The sequence below is a fragment of the Capra hircus genome, chromosome 24, assembly GCF_001704415.2.
Source record: "Capra hircus breed San Clemente chromosome 24, ASM170441v1, whole genome shotgun sequence".
Classification (NCBI taxonomy): domain Eukaryota; kingdom Metazoa; phylum Chordata; class Mammalia; order Artiodactyla; family Bovidae; genus Capra; species Capra hircus.
In genome coordinates, this window is record NC_030831.1 from 39,263,245 (window position 1) to 39,285,733 (window position 22,489).

Sequence of the window (22,489 nt, forward strand, 5' to 3'; positions counted from 1 at the left end):
GCCGTTCACTGTTATTTGAATGTCACCCTTCCTATAAGCTATTATTCACTGACAGATAAAAGTCACATTTCCCTGCTGACTTTTCTAAAAGAACAAGAGATACATTTAATGCAGTTTTCTTTCTAAACCAAATGATCTAAAATAAACTTGATAATCATTTAAGATCTGCTGGCGAGAGAAGCAAATGATGTATAAGTATGTGATTCCTATATTGAAGAATAAGAGCATCTTTCTCCAAATTCAGGGTGCCAGCTTACGAAAGCTGACTCATTCTCCAAGTACCATTCTTTTGTGTGATTTTACATAAACCTACCATGGCTTCTCTGGTGGCTCAGACAGTAAAGAATCTGCCTGCAATGTGGGAGACCTGGGTTTGATGCCTGGGTTGGGAAGATGCCCTGGAGGAGGGCATGGCAACCCACTCCAGTATTCTTGCCTGGAGAATCCTCCATGGACAGAGGAGTACAGGGGACTCCAGTCCATGGGGTTGCAAAGAGTCAGACACGACTGAGTGACTAAGCATAGCACAGCAGACACCAGACTCACATAGGCACCTTTGTTTTTGGCCCATGCCATGTGGCATGTGGGAACTTAGTTCCCTGACTAGGATCGAATCTGTGCCTGCTGTGTAGAAGCATAAAATCTTAACCACTGGATTGCCAGCAGAAGTCCCTCAAGTTTTTTTGAGGTTAGGGGTTAGTTAAAATTTTCCATTTGGTCGAAGACCAACAAGTGCTTTTCATCCCATACTATCCCAGAGCAACGATGTCCATCAAAGAAAGGCCCATGATGGTCTCACACTACTTGGTGGCCACTAGCAGTCCTTACGAGCGGTGCCTACCTCCATCCAAGCTGCGTGACATGGTATAACGTTTGCTGGACGAGCGCTCGAAGTACGGGGCTGGACGATCTATCAGCGCGCTGGCTCTTCTGGTCTGGGCCTGTGTCCGGCCACTGTAACGGAACTTGGAACCCAAGGTGAGGAACTTCTTTGGAGGCGCTTCTGGTAACAACAGTCTACAGAGATTCAAGGAGAAGCATCGGAAAGATGGTTAAGCTAAGTATTAGGAATGCTAACTTATTTTTATTTATTTTGGCTGTGCTGGGTTATCCTTGCTGTGTGGGGTTCTGTCTAGTTGCGGGGAGAGGGGGCTACTCTCTAGGTGCAGTGCACGGGCTTCTCGTTGCGGTGGCTTCTTATGGGCTCTAGGACACCCAGGCTTCAGCAGTTGGTTACCAGCTTCTAGAGCACAGGTTCAACAGTGGTGCTGCATGGGCTCAGTGCATTTGCTCTGTGGTAAGTGAGATCCTCCTGCAGCAGGGATCAAAATTGTGTCTCCTGCATTGGCAGGAGGATTCTTTAACACTGAGCCACCAGGGAAGCCCCAAGAATGCTAATTTCTTACTCTGTTCTGAAAGGTAAAAAGTGCTCTGTGCACCACAGGCTTAACAGCCAACCTGCAATTCAATGAATCTGATTTTGCAAGGAAAAAAGTCAATTTACACAGTATCAACAAGGGATGCTGTAGACATGTTATGGGGGTGGAGTCGGGATTAGGTGAACTTGACCATCCCATGGAACTGGAGGGTCTGTGGTTCTACAAACCCAGTGAGCAATTAAGTAGGTGGTATTGGTGAACGGTGATAATTTGTTATTTTGTAGACACAAATCTGACAGCTTTACTGGGTGTAAACAGAGGAGCTGAGGGTATTGAAAAGTTATTGCAATAGCAAGGAATGGACTGGTCATCTGAAATAGACATCCTATAAAAATCGGGAAAGCCACTAAAGATAAGAAAGGGAGTGATAAGTCAGGTAACTATAAGACAGCTGAAGGAAAACCCTTCAAATTTAGTCAGAAGATCTTTAGGATTTATTAAGGCATCTGATGGCAACAAACCTGAACGATAGAAAGAATTTTGCTGCCGTGTTCTTCTTTCTAACCACCTTTTTCAGTAAGGTGATTCCAATCACCCTACTTCCTTAGGACAAAACCAAAGTGATTTCCACCCACCTGAAAAATGTATGGTGTTCTACACATACTTTCCATAAACGCTTGGCGGCTCGATGGTTTGGCAGCTTAAACCCGATGGTACTTTCAAATTGTTCAAACTAAATTTTAAAGAAATATTGGAGAGCAGAGTGAAGTTTGGAGTCATAAATAACATGAGAGCAAATAACATACAAAATAAAAATACCACCCATAAATTTTTCTCTACTCCCTAAATCAACTGCTATACACAGATTTCATGCTACACACATTCATTCCCTAAAAAAAGTCTTCTTATATCAATCTCAAAACACTGCAGGTACAGACAACCACACTATGCATGTAGTAAATGTTGCATGCACAAGGATTAATCTTATGAAAACTAAATGCAGAAAAGGAGAGAATCTGTATTCCTTCCAGAGACCAATTTGTCCTGATCTTTTAAGCCTAATTTTCATGGTTTCTCTCTGACTTCATGACGTCAGCTGGAACACACAGAAATGAATAAAACATTTAGAGTCTACAGCACCCTCAGGATGACATTCTCTCCTTGTATCTGGTCTAGACATATGCATATATTCTATGTATTCGATGATACATATTGCTGATTTTATTTGTTTATTGGAAGGACTGATACTGAAGCTGAAGCTCTAATACTCTGGCTATCTGATGCGAGGAGATGACTCATTGGAAAGGATCCTGATGCTGGGAAAGACTGAGGGTAGGAGGAGCAGGGGGTGACAGAGGATGAGATGGTTGGATGGCATCACTGACTCAATGGACATGAGTTTGAGCAAGCTCTGGGAGATAGTGAAGGACAGGGAAGCCTGGTGTGCTGCAGTTCATGGGGTTTCAAAGAGACACGACTGAGTGACTGAACAACAACAACAACATGGATTACCATGTTAGATGCTAACATCTCAACACTATCTACACTTGTCCTTCAAGATCCAAGGGGATGGGTTCCAGGCCGCCCTGGATAACAAAACCCATCAATGCTCACGTTTCTCACACAGACTAGCCTAGTATATGCATATAACACACACAACTCTCCCACAGACTTTAAATCATCTCTAGATCACTTATAATGCCTAACACAATGTAAATGCTAGGGAAAGAATTTAAGTACAATGTAAAATGCTATGGAAACAGTTGCAACAAATTCAAATGTTTAGTTTTTCAGAATTTTCTGGGATCTTTTTCCCTGAATATTTCTGATCCATGATTGGTTGCATCCACAGATGCAGAACCTTGGGATAAGAAGGCCTGACTGCATAAGATCAAGGATTGGGAGAACGTATTTTCATATTTTTCAGCATGTAGACTTGAGATGACACTCACTCCAAAGTGAAATAGCTAATTTCCTGAGTAACAGATTTTCATATTATTATGGCAGATACTCAATGATTTAAAAAAATTTTTCTGAAGACAGGATCCATCAGGCCACCAGAGGGCAATCATCTTAAACAGTAAAGCCTTCCCCAAAGAGCTCAAACCCACCAGACTACTGGTATAATCAGCAGCAAAAGGAAATTATGTGGCAAAGAACCAAGGGAGGGGTCCTATGCAAGGCATGTGAGCTTTCTTTATGCTGGACCTCTCTTCCTTGTTCGTTGAGTGGGACTGGGTAGGTAGGGGAGATGGGGAGAACATCACGGGTGACTGTAAATGCAGTTGCTTTCCCCAAATTCTCCTTCCCTCTGATGGTCACGGGGTGGTCATGGAACTCACCCCACCCAGTGGACCCAGTCAACCGACAGACCAGAGGACCAGGGACCTCGACTAAACCACCTTCCACGTGTTCATCCTGCATCTCACACGGACCACACGCTATGCTGAAGGACCACACACTGCAATGCTGAGGGCGGGGGTTTTACAGGAAGAGTCTCCTCAGCACAAGGATGAGAGAGGACCGGCACTTTCTGAGTGTTTATCTTTCTCCGGGCTTTGGATTCATTTCTTTCAACTTCTTTGGAGCCTTTTTGTCACCAGTAATTCCTTCTCATCCTTTCTTCTCAGCCTATAAACATGGTTGTAAAAAGTGAGGGTGGGGAGGACGTTCTCTGAGCTTGTTTCTGCAGAGCCAGGATCAGGGCTGAGGGGCAGGAGGAGAAGCCGCTGTAGTCCACTTCTCACCTGGCTGCCATCTGCCAGGTCTTCACTCCTTTCTGAGCTTTTACTGTCACGACAGGACCTGCCTGTCAAGTTCAACCCACTTTTCTCAGTTCCCATCCGAGAGGCTCCTCTGCCCCATTTGGCACTGCTGGTGAACCACAGTCACTGCATCTCATCATCCTTATGTATTAGCCATGACTGTTTCTGGCTAGTCTTTTCTTCTCTGGATGCTTTTCTTCATCTGCCTCTGGTCCCCTTCGGCCAACCCCTCCCTTAAAAAGTGGTGTGTGTGTGTGCGCACGCATGCATGTGCACGCACGCTCCGCTGTTCAGCTGTGTCTGATTCTTTGCAACCCCATGGACTGTAGCCAACCAGGCTCCTCTCTCCATGGGATTCTCCAGGCAAGAATACTGGAGTGGGTTGCCACGCCCTTCTTCAGGGGATCTTCCTCACTCAGGGATCGAACCCGTGTCTCTTGCATCTCCTGCGTTAGCAGACAGATTCTTTACCACTGAGCCTCCAGGGAAGTCCCTATACTACACTTGATCTTAGCTAAAAAGGCCAAGAAAAAGTGGCACTACCCATAATTTTTGTTTTAGGGTCTTTCCCCAGCTTGTCCTCATTGAACAAGAATTACTTGTTCTTTGGTAATTTCTTCCAGGCCTAAGGCCTTGAATAAAATGTATTATACAGTTGATGACACTCTTCAAATCTTTTCTTTCTTACTATGCAAGGATCACCATCACCCAAAACTCTGTTGCAAAGAAATGTCAATTTTTTTTTTCTGAAATTCTTCCTACTTTTCTTTCTTATCTAATAATATCATCGCCATCAACCTCGCTCATGCAAACCCAAAGCCCTCTGATTTTCCTGGACTCTCTTCTTTCTTCCTTCGATCCTTCCTGCATCCTGTCTGCAGGACCACGGCCTCTGCCTCTGAAACCTCTCTCTCTCAAATGTGCTCTTTCCAGTCTATTCCCACAGCCTCCGCCCTAGTTTAGGTCCCATCACATCACATTACTAAGTCGCTGAATCTCATCCCAAAATATCCACCGAGTATGTCACATCCCAGTTTAAAGCTCCCAAGGCTCATGGCGGTCCCCAGATGCACTGCTCAGACTTGCCCTTCTGGCCCCTCACTACACTCACTCCTAGTCTATGGAATATCATCACACTTGGATCATGACTCTGTGATTCCAACTGTCTCAGTCTGTTTCTCTGTGAAACAGAAACTCCCTAACAGGACAGGAACAAGGTCACATTTATCTTTCTACTCTCAATGCCCAACACAGTTGTTGTTCAGTCACTCAGTTGTGTCCCACTCTTTGCAATCCCATGGACTGCAGCACACCAGGCTTCCCTGTCCTCCACCATCTCCCAGAGTTTGCTCAATCTCGAGTCCATTGAGTCGATGATGCCATCCAGTCATCTCTGTCATCCCCTTCTCCTCCTGCCCTCAATCTTTCCCAGCATCAGGGTCTTTTCCCATGCGTTGGCTTTTTGCATCAGGTGGCCAAAGTATTGGAGCTTCAGCTTCAGCATCAGTCCTTCCAATGAATATTCAGGGTTGTGAATATTCACGCTTCAGTAGTGTCTGACTCTTTGCAACCCTTTGGAATGTAGCCCACCAGGCTCCTCTGTCCGAGGGATGCTCTAGGCAAGAATACTAGAGTGGGTTGCCGTGCTCTCTTCCAGGGGATCTTCCTGACCCAGGGATCAAACCAGAGTCTCTTACGCCTCCCGCACTGGCAGGCGTGTTCTTTGCCTCTAGCACCACCTGGGAAGCTGGCCCAACACAGTTCTTGGCAATAAAAGATTCTCACTTAATAAATGCTCCATAAATCAAATATATCTTGGTCATAACATGCAGTCTTAAGGAAATATAAAAAATGACTTTAATTTCATGTATTTGTATGAAAAACTTGTAGATTATTTCAGTCTTCATATAAAAGTTTGACTCTACATTTACATTAAACACGATTGTCTGCTTTATAGTCTGATTCTTTAAACTTTTGAGAACGAAACTGATACATAACGTTATATTAGCTTCGGATGTACAACATAATGTTTTGATGTTTGTACATTTTGTGAAATGACTACCATATGAGGCAAATTAATTACCCATCACCACACAGAGTTACAATCTTGGTTTCTTGTGATGAGAACTTCTAAGATCTATTCTACCAGCAATTCCAAATATACAGTATAGTATTATGAACTATTGTAACCATTATACTCCGTATAGTGATGCTCGAAATCGCATTTTCCACCCGTGGAGAAGTTGATTTTGAAGGCAGGAGGTAATTCTATACTCTACCAGAAAATGTAGAGACTAGATGAGCTGAAATCAGGGCTTGGATTACTTCCATTATATTAACTATTTTAATTAGAAATTGGACATATATATTATCCGTTATGCGATAATAGCAGATATTTACTATATATTATGTGGAAAAGACCCTGATGCTGGGAAAGACTGAAGGCAAAAGGGTGTGGCAGAGGATAAGATGGTTAGATGGCATCATCGGACATGATGGCATCACTGGACATGAACTTGAGCAAACTTCAAGAGACAGTGGAGGGCAGAGGAGCCTGGTATGCTGCAGTCCATGGGATCACAAAGAGTCAGACATGACTTAGTGACTGAACAAGTACAATGTTGGCAAGAAATAGATACAGAACCACTAAGGAGGCTGTAAGTTAATCATGGATGTTTCTGCCTAAGGAGCAAAGATGAGTTAATAATTCTGATTCTTTCATTAGTCTTTCTGATTGAAAAACAAAAGAGGAGAAATGTATCAGGCTACTGAACTTGCATAATTTACACCCAGTTTTGCTTGCTCTAATCTTTCTTAAACTTTGAAGCACACTACCTCTATGTTATTCCCTTTAGGATGCTATCAGATTTGGAGGACAAAGACAGAGGACGCAGAGACAGCACAACAGGACAGATGGGGAAGAAATCTATTCTTTATTCACAAAGAGGGTTAGCAACTAAGTTTCTTTTCTACCACAGCACAGAAATATACAAAACATTATTCATGAATTCTGCTTTTACATTAAAATATGCAAAAGGAAAAAAATCATTCAATTAATGTATGCAGTGGGGAAAAATTAGAACAAAACAATAAAAAGGGAAGATAAGACTGTATGCACTACTGTTTTTTGGACAAACCTACAATAAACGCTCTTAGGCAGTTAGCTATAACTCACTATGTCCTGCCAAGTCCCAAACGTGTGAGCAGGGGATTTAAGCTTCTGTTTGATCATTTTTTTTGTCTTTCACATTCATTAATCTTATCAGAAAAGTCTTTTAATAGACAAACTTTTATTTTTTATTTTATTATTGAATATTTTACAAATAGAGCTGCTGTTGTTCAGTCGTCAAGTCACGTCTGACTCTTTGAGACCCCATGGACTGTAGCCCGGCAGGCTCCTCTGTACAAGGGGTTTCCTAGGTAAGAATACTGGAGTAGATTGCCATTTCCTTCTCCAGGGGATCTTCCTGACCCAGGACAGAACCCACTTCTGCATTGACAGGTGGCTTCTTTACCACTGAGCCGCTACAGTAACGTCCATGGGTGCAAATAACTATGTAATTATGAATTTTCACTTTTGAAGTCTTCTTAAAGATTTATAGCAAATACTTTTATTGACTATCTACTGTCACAAAGCTATCCTAATAAAGCTGCTGACCAGGTACATTTTTACTAAAAAAATTTAGAAAAATTTTCTGTCGGTTCTTTGGTAACTTTCTTCCCAACGTACATGCAAATTGGGGTCTACTTACCTCTCCTGGCCGGATCTTAATGTAAAAGTTGTTCCGTTTGTATGAAATTTTTAGAACCTTTGGCCAGGCAAATCTGTTGATGCGAAGTCGGTCACGATATATCAACAAACCACTTGCACACACGCCTAACATGATGTCGACTCCTTCAGAATCCTGAAAAATAGCAGCAAGAAACAAGGAATGGTAATGAAGGAGTTCTAGGCTTATCAGGTATCAAAGTATATTTTAAATTAAATGCAATTGCATCATGTGATACATGGCACAAGAATAAAGAGATCAATGAATGATAACAGAGGCCTAAATTGGATTTAAAAACACGCTACCTTTTAGAACACAAAGTTAGAATATCAAAGCCATAGAGAAAAATATTAATGCATCTACAAAAATGGTCATCTAAAAAACAGTTAAAATGTAATATGTGTCTATGTATTGCTGACTCCCTTGGCTGTTTGGGCTTCCCTGGTGGCTCAGCTGGTAAAGAATCCACCTGCAATGTAGGAGACCTGGGTTCGATCCCTGGGTTGGGAAGATCCCCTGGAAAACGGTAAGGCTACTCACTCCAGTATTCTGGCCTGGAGAATTCCACAGACTGCATAGTTCATGGGGTCACAAAGAGTCGGACACAATTGAGGAACTTTTGCTTTAAATTTGGCTGTTCAGCTGAAACTATCAACATTGTTAATCGGCTGTACCCCAGTACAAAAGAAAAGGTTAAACAAAAAATGAAGGATGAGCAACTCATCTATTTCCATTTATGGCTGGGTACACTATTTAAGCCTCCAGGTTGGAACCTATAAAAAGGCTTGCCTGTAGCTCTGATTTAAGTATGAAAAATACTGCAGCCATTTAAAACATATTACCACTAAATAATAGCTTTGTGATGAAGATACTCATTGATGTGGAGATCTGTTAGTGGAAACTCTATTCACCCAGGTATCCTGGACTTACGACGTCCACACTGCACACAGAGGAGGTCACCCAGGTGAAGGTGTTAATCGCAGTGGTGTTCAGAGCCTGGGTTCTCATCACTGGGTGCCAGGCCTGGCCGGACCGCTTTACATACATTACTAATCTTCACTAGCATTGTTCTGAGCTAGTTGCTCTTATTATTCCTACTTTCCAGACAAGGAGACTAAGGCACAGACAGGTTAGCTGTCCATCCCAGCTGAACATGGGCAGCCTGTTTCCAGGGGCAGTACTTAACTAATACGGACACTAGCAGACAGGCCCCATCCTTTCCTATGAGTGTTTTGGGGTTTGTTGCTTTAAAAAGAGCCTTGATTTTTTAATATACCATTATAAAATTTGAGTATAAAATAGTTTTTTTTAAAGTGTGCACCTTCTCCCCAACAGGCCCTCAACATACACTCACTGCCCAGTCGTGCTCTCTTAATCACTTGGTTCACATACAAAAAATATAGATGCACTTAATATATATGTATTGGTTTGTTCTTAACAGATTTTTTTGATGTGGATCGTTTTTAAAGTCTTTTATTGAATTTGTTACATTATTGCTTTTCTCTGTGAGGCATGTGGGGATCTTAGCTCCCCAAGCAGGAATTGAACCTACATCCTCTGCATTGGAAGGTGAAGTCTTAACCACTGGACCATCAGGGAAGTCCTAGGCCTTTTTTCTTTTAAAACAAAAGGGGGATCGTGCTGTATTTGCAACTTGCTTTAGCTACCTGCATCCTACATCTTTAGGTCATTTCCTAGGGAGGTGTGATGAGGGGTCCCGGGGGTCATCAGAGATGTTATGTGAAGCTCATGACCCGTTTGTGTCCCCTCAACGTTGTGTTCAGGTGAGATCAGGGATAAGTGAGTATCCGTGGTGTCCTACGTGAGCTAAGGACAAAGTTCAGAAGGCGGGGCTGTGTGTGAGGCGGAGCCCCCCACCCGTTTCACTGGTTGTTGGAAAACAGGGTCACGCAGAGGCAAAGCTGAGGTCTGGGGACATGTCATCGTCAGGGCGGTCTCACTTTGAGTCACTGCAGCCCCAGCAAAGCGGGGAGAGAGACGCAAAAGAATCCAAACAGGGGCTTCTGACTCATCCCTATGGGGGTGGGTGGACCGACATCCTAAGTCTCGCCAGTACAAAGCACAGGAGGAACATTTCCAGCGTCAAAAATAAGTATTCTGGTCCCTCTCTGGGCATGGTGAGGTTACACATACAATCTAATTGACTTAAAATGAAACATTTCTCCTTGGAAACGTATCGCTCCATTAGACACGACCTCACTCTACAGAGGCGGAAGGAACTGAGGGCAGGATATGACAACGTAATCAGATTTCAGGGGAATTCAGAGACCAGAGACCACCCACCATTTATCAAGGGCTGTAACTGTAAGAGCAATTTACAGAGCTGCAACCTGACACTGGACGTAGCGGGCAGGGTGGATGCTTAGATCCAGACGATCAGCTCTCAGGACCACCCAGGTGACCCCTCAGGCCTCAAGCAGACGTGCGGACTTGAGCAGGGCTGCTGGAATAAGGTCTCCTGAGTCACGGTCTTTGTGATGAAGAACTAGGAAACACGCCTTTGGACATTTACAACCTCTTCCATTATTATGTTTTACATCACTCATGAGTGTCTTTGAACCATGAGAAGGTGGGAAACTATTTGTGGGGCCTTAAACACACACTCACTTCTCCTGTGGCCCCATATCATTACTGCGGCCAGCACGCCCCAGGCAAATGTGCTGCCCCAAACTCCCCTTCCTCCTCCTCCTCCCCCTGACCCAGGCCGGTGGAGAACCTGCTCTGTTTATCTCAGTGACCTATATGCTCAGCACGGCACCTGCCCAGCACACGTTAAACTACTACGGATGGGTTGGAAGAAAAAGCAAATGAAGAAAGAAAATGTCAGGAATAAGCAGGGCTTAAAACTGGATGAATGTTTCCATTTCATTAAAGACACGACAACCAAAAAATGGATTATTATTTTTTCTTTTGAACTTTTTGTTTTGGGGTAAAGCCAATTAATAATGCTGTGATAGTTTCAGGTGAAGAGGGAAGAGACTCAGCCATACATATACATGTATCTATTCTCCCCTAAACCCCACCCCTATCCAGGCTTCCACATAACACTGAACAGAGTTCAGTGCTATATAACAGGTTCTTGTTGGTTAAAAAAAGGATACTTCTGATATCTATCTAGGGGCTTCCCTTGTGGCTCAGCTGGTTTAGAATCTGCCTGCAATGTGAGAGACCTGGGTTCAATCCCTGGGTTGGCAAGATCCCCTGGAGAATTCCATGGACTGTATAGTCCATGAGGTTGCAAAGAGTCAGACACGACTGAGCGACTTTCACTTTCACTTTGATATCTAGGTTTCTGCTGCAGCCCATAGCATTTAGGCAGTAACTTGCAAACTGTATTGAAAGCTATAATCATGTGTTTGGGGATGCGTGTTTAGCAGGGAGCATTGACGGAAGACCTGGACAGTCTCAGCCTGTCCCAATTAAAATAAACAAATCTACTATCCCTCAATCTAAAAGCACTGTTCCAACTTCCCCATCCTTTATTATCTCCTGGTCCACAGGATATCCAATATGGATTTATATCTACATTTCCAAATCTTGTATGAAGTAAACGCCTCTGACAGAGTCTATTCAGAGTGATGTTAAATGACCAACAAGCAGAGACAGTCTTCTTAAGGAAAAAAAGCATTAAGAACAGGTTTTTCCAAAACAAGGGACCTTCACCTAATGTAGGTTATTTATTCTTCATTGAGAGCTGTTGAGTCCAAGATCACAGTTCAGAATTTCTAACTAGGTGTTAAAACTCAGGGCCTTTGGATACCATCCACAGAAGAGAAGCATCTCACTTGTAACCGGAAATTAGCTTTAATGTAATTCGGTAAATTTCCTCCTTGAAATGATGGAGGGCAGTTGCAGCAGAAAATGAAGTCCATAACCATATCGTTTGTTACACTTAGTATTCAGATGAAATCCTATCACAGGCGGTACTGGCACTTCCTTAATTCTTTCTTTTTTAATTGGCCTAATTTCAAATCACATTATCGAATGAAAAACCAGCTATCTATTTTAATTTAGTCGTTAACAGCCATGCTAAGTGGCTTCATTTTTCCCGATAGGAACAGTGACACATCCTGAGCTGCCCTTCTAAACAGAGGCCCTCATCTTTCATTTATTTATTCTCCCTGGGTAGTGAGTGAGTCATCGTATGTATCAAAAATAGCTTTCGATTCACTCCAATTGCCAAGCTACCTTCATTTTTGTCTCGTTTCTTTATCTTTTGGCCATGCAGGGAAAAACTCTGAGAAATACAATCTTAGTGCGTGTCCTTATTTTCTTTTTAAACTTCTCATCCTACCTTATAGCTGACATAAAACTACAAAACGCTATGTGGTCTGAGTGCCAAGTAAGTGAAAACCTGTAATAATTAACTGGCAAGTAAACAGGGCTACACCTGCTGCTGTAATTACGCACACATGTCAGTGCTCTTGGCTGTGCTGTACCAGTATCCCTCGGTGGAGCTCCAGCCAAGTCTCAGAGATCCTGCTCGTGCTGGGGATTTTGGGCCTCAGAAGTTGCTCATCCTGAGTGATGTACAAATGATCCACAGACAAACCCAATCAGAACGGCGCTCATTTGCTCCTCACTATTATCTTGTCCAGACTCATTCTACACCCACCAGCCTTCCAAATGCAGCGTCAACAGAAAGTACAGATCATGTATTTCCCTCCCAGGGGTCCCCAGCGTTGTTGAGATGTTTGCCTGAACAGAGCCTGCCAAAACCCTCTTCATTTACTGGCCCCAAGCTTGACTGTACACGACGCTTGCTTGCCTGGCAGCCTGTTACATGCACGTTCTTGTGATGTCTGGACCGTGAGACCATACCACTCTGTGCACCGGAAGTCAAGGCATGTCCCCCACCCGGGAGGATGTCATCGTATCAGTCCAAGTCAGAAGCAGCTGCCCCCCGATTTCAAGCATGGATCTCTTCAACACTACTAAAGGACCAGAATCCATCTCTAAGAGCCTAACACATCTTCTGTGCTTTGAAGATACAAGATTTCAGGAAAGCCTCTGCTTCCATAGCACTTCTATTCATAGCTGTTAGATAACAGACTAACGTTCCAATGCTCACTCTCTCACTGTTGAAAAATACAAAGATTCCAGGAAAAGTGTGACAGGGAGTAAAAGCAGCTAGTACTTTCTCCCCAACCTTAACCTGCCTAACCTTCCAACCCCAACTTCTCTCTTCCCAAGACTCTGGAACCAAGATACAGCCTCAACAACTCACCCAGCGACTTAGCCTGCTGGCTAACTTTACTTGAACTCCAAAATAATCCTCTTATTTCAAAGTACTGATTCTTTGTCACAGCATCTAAGCCTTATGAAGGTAAAAGTGTTAGTAGCTCAGTCGTGTCCGACTCTGTGATTCCACAGACTGTAGCCTCTGTCCGTGGAATTCTCCAGGCAAGAATACTGGAGTGGGTTGCCATCCCTTTCTCCAGGGGATCTTCCCAACTCAGGGATTGAACCCAGGTCACCCACATTGCAGGAAGATTCTTTACCATTTGAGCCACCAGGGAAACCCAAACTTTATAGAGAGTTTTAAAAATTTAACAAGAATTTACTGACTGCCTGGTGGACGTCCAGAACATGGGTATACATAGCAACTTAGCACACAACATTTGTGACAACTGGGCCTTGTACACATTTCCATGAAATCAGAAAGTCTGGAGTGTTAACTGTATACCTTGGCATGGTGTAAATCGACCCCATACATGGAGAGTTTTTTGGCGTTTTCCAAAAAATGCATCTCTGCTTCTGCTGGCGTCATTCCTCTGATAAGAAATGAAAAGCATTAATTACAACACTGTGTGCTTTTTTTTTTTTAAATAAACCTGGTGAAAGATAGTGTTAGTTGCTCAGTCGTGTCCAACTCTTTGTGATCCCATGGACTGCAGCCCATCAGGCTCCTCTGTTCATGGAATTCTCTAGGCAAGAATACCAGAGTGGGTTGTCATTTCCTTCTCCAGGGGATCTTCCTGACCCAGGGATCGAACCTGGGTCTCCCTCATTGCAGACAGATTCTTTACTGTCTGAGCCACCAGGGAAGCCTTTGAACCTGGCGGGGCTGTAGTATTTCCCGCTTAGCTCACATGCCAGTTCCCACAGAGACACTGATTTGTGCTCTAAGGGAGGTAGAGTGCGGGGGAGAGTATCAGAAAAATGATTTTTAGCTGAAACAGCACAAGGACATCCCAAGTGGGAGTGGAACCACCACCCACCCAAAATGTATCAGGCCCAGAACCTCACTCCACTGTGTCACATCCTCAAGGCATTCTCCTGGAGGTCCCAGGAGAAGCAGGCGGTGCAGGGGACGCCCACCCACCGAGCACAGCTCAGACAGGATGCTCTCGGGGCCCCTGCCGCTCACCTGTGGCTCTTGTGCAGCTCGATGACCTTGTCTTCCAGTTCTTTCGTGTGGTTTGGGGCGAAGCGGAACTCGCTGATGTAGTCGCTGCCACACTCGTCCGGGTCGTAGTCGCCCAGTTCCGACTGGACGGTGTAGGAGCCCAGCAGGGCCAGCGTGACAAAGGAGCAGGGCAGCCTGCCAGACACGATGTCGTCACGGAGCTGCAAGCAGAGGTAGTACCTTCCGGGGGCCGGGGCGGGGGGCAGAAAGCCAGAGTCAGGAGACTGGAGAGGAGCCCGCATAGTCCCAAGCGGGCAGCAAGCAACTTCTCCCCACGGAACGACCCTCTGGGACACACTGTCCAGCATCTCTATCTGGCTCTCCATACTAAGGGAAGATATACTTGGCCACAAAATGTAACATTTAAGGGCATCTAGTGGCAACTCCACGTTTGTCATCAAACACTGATGCATTCATGATGCACAGGGTAATGGAAACCTACAGACTGTTCCTCTAACATTAGGATAATGTTGAAGGTCAAACTCTCTGGGTAGGGGGAAGGCAATTCTCATATTAAAACAGTGCTCTTAAATATAATGATGAGACCCCAAAGCCTAAAGGAAGACTCATTTTGCTATCTAGATGTAAGGTCCTGCCATAGGACCAAGGCATAGGATGGCTGTGCCATCATAAACATGGCTTGCCACCTCCTGCGTCCTGAAATGAGGGTCTCTTTATAGTGGATGCCTTCTCCTGTGTTAAAGTCTCATTTTAAAAAATGTAGATAACTTATTCAACTGTTATGAAGACTAACTTTGAAGAATTTATACTTAAAATCTCATCACTAAAAGTAAACAATTTTAAATTGGGGGAAACCCGAACACCTTCTGTATAATTTTGCCAATATTAAATATCTCCATTAATAGTTGATTTTTATCTTCTGTTATTTTGCTTCTAAGAGTTACAGATATAACACTAATTGCAGAAGACTCCAAGGTAAATGGGAACATTGATGAATTTTAATGATACTCTTCACGGCCCAGCATATGAGTATAAATGATAAAAAATATACCTTGCACTTTTCACATTAGAAACAAACTGCTGAAGCTGAGGGCTATGATTAAGTCTTAAGGTCCTCTCTCAATATGGCTTTAAAAGCTGATGATATACATGCTGTGTAATCTGTATACAAAAATTTCTACAAATTTCAGAGGTTCTGGTCAGTTAGACAGCATCACCGACTCAATGGACATGAATTTAAGCAAACTCCAGGAGAGAGGACAGAGGAGCCTGGCGTGCTGCCGTCCGTGGGGTCACAAAGAGTTGAACAGGACTTAGCAACTGAACAGCAACAAACATGACGTAAGTAGAAAGGAATCCTGCATTAGATTCCATATCCAAGTATATACAGGCTGTCCAACCACAAACTAGCCACAATTAAATGGTCCCTCAGCATTGCTAGAAAGTATATATAAATAAGAAATTATAAATTGTTCTTTGATTTAATGTAAATATAAAAGAAATCTTCTGGAACTAGTTTCTCCTCTTCTCCGACACGTCTACTGGAATTATTTTTCATCAGAGCAAGTGACTGAAACTTTTTGAGTAATTTCTCTTTCCTGAAAAGCCTGCCAAGAAGGATGTAGAGCCGCACTGTGCAGTATCACTCTGACTGCTTAGAAACTTACTAGAAAACACAGGGAGCAGACCTGGGACTTCAAAGCAGAAAGCACTCGAAGAGGCCCAAAAAGACACGCAGCAAACCCAGGATCACTTCATAAAGAGATTCTTCCTTACACTCAAAGCTCAGCCACCGGGCCAGACCGATATTCCTTTCTTAACGTTCTTTCCCCAAAACAAATGAATCGTCTTCCTCGTATCCAGAAGGCATGGAAGGTAAACCCTTAAATGTGCGTGTGTTTATGTGTATTTATGTGCCTGTGTGTACACATACACAAATACACGGAACACCCACCAACGCATCAGACTGGTTATGTACAAAGGCATACGCATCTGAAGACACATTTCCCAGTTTTAAAGCAGGAGCACCAGGAGTTGCCATATTATTTCAGGCTGAATCCCATCCAATTTGACTGTGGTGGGAGGATGACAGCATCTCAATTCCGTGTGTTTTCCCACCAGGGTCAGGCAGAAGAAGTATCAGCTTAACACCAAAGACTCAACTGTGAACAGATACCATTCGGCAGATCTTCTTATCAGATGTTTGCTCCCATTCAGCTGTCTTCTGTTTGCCCTTTGGGCGCGGACGACTAAGAGGCTCACCAGGTGTAAGCCTGCTCCCTTCCCCGGAATTTAAGAGAAGCACAGCCCCCCAACATGACTGCCTTTTTCACAACCAACTTTCAAATACCTGGTGATATCCTCAGAGAGCTGGGCAGGGTCTGGTGGGTAAAATTTCACATTAAACGAAAAGTGCCAAGCACCACCTATGGAGAGGAGAAAAAATTTATAACAAAATTGCAGATAATCCCTTTGTACTTATACTGATAGCTACAGCTGTCCTAACTCTAAGCACTAACTCGCTGGCAACTCTGAATTATCCCTGGAAAATGGTGACTTTTCTGTTCTGTTGCAGGTAACGCGGCAACTTCATTCAGTCTCTAGTCTTCTCCCCCAGTAAATCCTTTACTGGAGCTTCTAACCAGCAAGGAAATTGACTAAACTTGCTCCCTTTCTCAGGGACGAAGGTAAGCTTTGGGAAGAGGGAAAAATAGTAAACGGTACGGAAAGGCCTCAATTGGACAAGTCTGCAGCTGACCGGATCTACCCTCTGAAGTTCTGGGGAGCTCACATACCAACACTGCAGAGATAACCCCGTTTCCCTTGTCTTGCCTGCTTTGTTTCTACAGGTCAGATCCTCAATAATACATGTCAAGGGACTATTCAAAACATTTTTACTTTACAGGGAAGGTCTGCTGTCCCCATATTAAGGGATGATTTGCCCTATGGGTCATTTGGAAAGCTCTCTTCTTCCTCAGGGAAATTTCTGATTAAAGTGACACTGAGGGTATTTTCTGTGCATTCCCAAACCCACCCCTCCTCATCATCCCCCGATCAGGATGGGTCCTCACTGCACGCTGCCATTCCTCTTCCTCTAGGATCTCCTCTGCCCTCTCCAGGGAGGGAAGCAGGTCAACCAGACATCAGCTCACTGGTACCTGCTCTCGGGCCGGTCTACACACTTATGTGAGACATCACAAGCCTCCCTGAGCTCTGGCTCAGAAAGTAAAGAGTCCACCTGTGATGCGGAGATCCAGGTTCGATCCCTGGGTCAGGAAAATCCCCTGGAGAAAGGCATGGCTACCAACTCCAGGATTCTTGCCTGGAGAATTCCACAGACAGAGGAGCCTGGCGGTTCACAGTCCATGGGGTCTTAGGGAGTCAGACACAACTGAGTGACTTAACACTTTCACTACTTATATACACCTAACTGGGTTTATTACCTTAAATGTGGAAAAAAAAATCACATTTTTTTTTCTTTTCTACATTTACTCTCTTGGTGGTCACCCTGTCACATATTTTCATCTTGCTCTTTCCATTTGACCTTTTAACGTGGCACATTACCGAGGCCTGGGTGCTCCTGGCTGGGAACTGTTTTCATTTGTTCTCTCCACCCAGTAAGCACACTGTAAGGGCCTGCTGGTTCTTAATGGCTGCAGAGAAGAGCCTCTAGGTTTTCCAGCTTTGGTGCTGGAGGCGTTTCCTCTGAGCCTCGCTCTTCCTTTTGCTCTGTGATTCGTGTCCTTGCAGTCCCACCCTTATGCTTCAAACACTTTCTTAGACTTTCTTTCTTGTGACTGCTCTGGGTCTTTGCTGCTGCACATGGGCCTTCTCCAGTTGTGCTGAGCTGGAGCTACTCTCCAGCTGGGGTGCACGGGCTCAGCTGGGGTGGCACAGGGGCTTAGTTGTTCCTCAGCACGTGGGATCTTCCCGGGCCAGGGATTGAAGCCATGACCCCTGCATTGGCAGGCAGATTCTTTACCACTGAGCCACCAGGGAAGCTCTTTCCTAGACTTCTAACACACCCCACCTTGCCGCCTCATTCCATGACTCCTGGAAGCTCCATTCTCTCCCAGCTGCTGCTGCTGCTGCTGCTGCTGCTGCTGCTAAGTCGCTTCAGTCGTGTCTGACTCTGCGCGACCCCATAGACAGCAGCCCACCAGGCTCCCCCGTCCCTGGGATTCTCCAGGCAAGAATACTGGAGTGGGTTGCCATTTCCTTCTCCAGGGCGTGAAAGTGAAAAGTGAAAGTGAAGTTGCTCAGTCATGTCCAACTCTTCGCGACCCCATGGACTGCAGCCTACCAGGCTCCTCTGCCCATGGGATTTCCCAGGCAAGAGTACTGGAGTGGGGTGCCATTGCTTTCTCCATTCTCTCCCAGAGTTCTTCCCAAATATTCACAAGAAAAGTGCCAGCATGAAAAGTGCACGCCAGCTCTAGCTTTTGCACTGTTCTCTTGCTTGAGTAGCTCATGATCAGGCTGCACAGGTTACAGGTTACCTGTGTTTCTGTCACCGACGGCATGGTCCATTTATTAATTCTGGTTTGTTCTCGACGTTATCACTCATATTACATTTAGACTTCCACCTGGCAAGGATCCCTCTTAAGCTGACTTACAAAGGACTTAGTATGGGACCAGGTATTACTGGGTGTTTCATGTCATTTCTAAACCACCCAGAAAATATTCCCAAAACACCGGCTCTAAGGGTTCCAAGTCATAACATATCTGTCAATCAAATATATTCTTAGTGATTATTTTCCCCCCTGTTCTCGAAAAAGTCCTCCTGTTATTCTAAAAATAATCTGGTTTGATTTTACTCTCCTATTGATCCCTGTTCACCTCCTGCTAAAACAGAAGACTTGCCAACAGTGAAGTTTACAATGGGAGCTGGCTCACCCCCAAGCAACTGGAATGAAAGCTAATGGATTAGTTATGGGAAATGGGATTTATTGCTCTTTTATAATTTTCATCCACTTCAAAGTGAATCCAATGAATCGTTTAGCAATGTAATTAAACAAACTCATAATAAATTCAGGGTAAACACTGTAAGTTGGAAACTAAGAGGTAATAAAAATAGAAGCAAGATATTTCAATGCAAAAATCCTCATTACAGGAAAGTGAGTTTCAAAGGACTGTGGGCCTGAGAAGCATCTGAGGGGCTTGGTAAAAATGCCGGTCCCTAGGCTCCACTCTACTCCACTCCATAGCTCTGATCTCCACAAGGAGATCAAACCAGTCCATCCTAAAGGAAATCAACCCTGAATATTCACTAGAAGGACTGATGCTGAAATTGAAGTTCCAATACTCTGGCCACCTTATGCAAAGAGCTGACTCACTGGAAAAGACGCAGACGCTGGGAAAGATTGAGGGCAGCAGGAGAAGGGGGCAGCAGAGGAAGAGATGGTTAGATAGCATCACTGACTCAACAGACATGAATTTGGGCAAACTTTGGGAGATAGTAAAGGACAGAGGAGCCTGGCATGCTGCAGTCCATGGGGTCACAAAGAGTCAGACGCAACTTAGTGACTGAAGAACAACAAGTTCCACACTCAGAGGTTTTTATTCTGGAGATCTGCAACACAGCCAAGGAACTTATGGTTTCAATAAACACCCTTATGGTTCTCATACAGTTGGTCTTGGGGACCACACTTTGAAAATCACTAATCCTAAGGAATTCATTGGAAGGACTGATGCTGAAGCTGAAGCTCCAGTATTTGGCCACCTGATATGAAGAACTGACTCATTGGAAAAGACCCTGATGCTGGGAAAGATTGAAGGCAGGAGGAGAAGGGGACAACAGAGGATGAGATGGTTGGATGGCATCCCTGACTCGATGGACATGAGTTTGAACAAGCTCTGGGAGTTGGTGATGGACAGGGAAGCCTGGCATGCTGCAGTCCGTAGGTTCTCAAAGAGTTGGACATGACTAAGCAACTGAACTGAACTGAAGACTATAACTCAAATGACAATGAGGTCTCATAGGACATTACTTTGAAAAGTGGGAAAGCTTAAAGAAAATATAACCTATACCATAATCAAGGGGAAAAAATCCAGTGAAATGAGGCATAAAATTTGAAATTAATATGCAAGGCAGATTTAAACTGAAATACATATCCCCATAGAGAGTTTGGTAGGAACAAATCACTGAGAAGCTATGGTTATGCCATAAATAGGCCTGTGAGCCTGAATCTGCTCAGATGATGACTCTGGTTAGAAACTTCAGAATTGGAGGAGTCTCAATGCATAAAAATGACATTTTATAACACTGATATAGGCTTTTAAATTACAAATTTATGATGATTAGAAAACTGTGAAACTAAAGAGAATTTATTATTATGCAAAAATTCTAACTTTAGTCTTCCATGCCTGCCAAATCTTAAAATGTCTAAATATACTATGTTTATAGCATAAATGACTATCATACATTCTATATCATGAAATCACTATATTGTAAATACACTATATCCTAAAATAGTAGATTCAGAAATTTTAGATCTGTTAGGCGTAAAAGATGACTGGAATAAGAATTTTTTTATAAGCACAAACTCTACAGGCTCAGAACTTTTTATTTCTCATAAAGTTGTGATTTAAAATCTCTATCAGCTAGATTGCCATTATCTTAAAAATCTCATGCTAGAGAACTACTGTGGGCCTAACAACATAAAAATAATGGAAATATCCTTTTATTATGTGTGTTTAGAAGAGAAGGTGATTGTACAATAATTACATGAGGTCTGATAATACTTTCCCGCCTTGATACTAACAGAATGTAACTTTGCTGGAAAGAAGGTATTTAGTACACAGGAAACAATGAGAAATAAAGATAAAAACATCAAATTCCATTTCCCCAAAATCCCAGTTTTCTGTGCCTCCTCTGTCTGCACGATTATCTCTTGGTTTTATGTTGCTGTCACAAACACTGTCTAATCTACATGAGGAAAATTTCCTTTAAATCTCATGTCTGATTGTCCCTTTAGCTTGTCTCTTAGAAAGAAAGGTAGAAGGGATAAATGGGAAATAAAGAGAGGAAAAAAAAAAAAAGAATTCCATTAACAGCAAAATACTACCTGTTGATACATACAGCCTTTCCTGCAACAGTACTATGATTTATCCTTGAACATTTAATACATTTTCAAAGTGCTTTGTGACTATAAATCACCCAAGTATGAAATAGTAATTTATTAATTAGGCGACTATAAAGAACTTAAATAAAGCACACAAAATGCTAAAATATATTTCAGCACATCTGCTTTTAATAACTCCATAAAAAGGTTCTCAGAACATATTCATCATCTTAAAGTTTTTACTGGACCTCTCTGGATAAAGGTGTGTTTTTACCTACTTATCACACCTGTAGCTTTCCCTGGTTTCAATCCCAATTTATTTCCATCAAACTACTTCATTATCAAGTTTCTTGTTAGCGATGACACCAAATTCCTCTCAAAAATGCGGTAAAGATGTTTTCATTGTACAAATAATTCCAGCCTCTCTACTACCTAAGGAAAAATTCACTATTTTGAGATATTACCTAGCATTAAACCATTTCAAACTGCTTACTACTAATTACTTTTTCTTTGCATGTAGGGTATTTGGAGGTCTCAACACATTCAAAGGCACTAGAAAGATGTGTTTCTCTTTCAATAGTAAACTGTTGAAAACTTCGATGGGAATGATGTTCTTATTAATAAACTGGTCTTAAATTTTGTCTCCAAATAGAATCAGTTGCTCTGGAAATTAAACTAGATTTTATGGACAAAAAAAAATGAACTGCTTGAAAAAATCAACTAGTTATTTGAAATTATAAAGTATATCTACCTTTTACCATTTATCCATAGTAAAAAGCAACAGCTACAGAAAAGGGTTAAAGAAAAAATTAGTTGTTCTCAACCCCTTACCCTGCAGGGACATTTCTGGGGGGTATTTACTATTAATAACATTCATGCTCTTCCCAAATATCCACATACCTATATACATGCATAACTCTGTCTTGCTGCACCGTACTGCACCGCACGTTGGAGTCTTAGTTCCCTGAACCCTCCTCACCCCCTGCAGCGGAAGCGTGGCGTCTTAGCTACTGAACTGCCAGGGAGGTCCCTATGCATAATTCTGTTTAAACAAATATGATTTATTTCTTTAAGGTCTCACTAATGAGAGCTAAAACTATATTCTATCTCATTCTATTTA

General features: G+C 43.1%; 1 protein-coding gene across 10 annotated transcripts in view; it reads right to left on the minus strand.

Moving 5' to 3' along the window:
• The window catches only part of EPB41L3 (erythrocyte membrane protein band 4.1 like 3), a 137,801-nt gene that overhangs the window by 32,495 nt on the left and 82,817 nt on the right, over positions 1 to 22,489 (minus strand). For all 10 annotated transcript variants that reach the window (XM_018039677.1, XM_018039679.1, XM_018039678.1 and 7 more), the window contains exons 6-11: positions 16,656 to 16,731; positions 14,306 to 14,524; positions 13,622 to 13,709; positions 7,897 to 8,049; positions 2,015 to 2,112; positions 842 to 1,017 (exon numbers count right to left, since the gene is read on the minus strand). In XM_018039677.1, the coding sequence (XP_017895166.1) occupies positions 842 to 1,017; positions 2,015 to 2,112; positions 7,897 to 8,049; positions 13,622 to 13,709; positions 14,306 to 14,524; positions 16,656 to 16,731 (810 nt within the window). The remainder of the gene's footprint in view (positions 1 to 841; positions 1,018 to 2,014; positions 2,113 to 7,896; positions 8,050 to 13,621; positions 13,710 to 14,305; positions 14,525 to 16,655; positions 16,732 to 22,489) is intronic.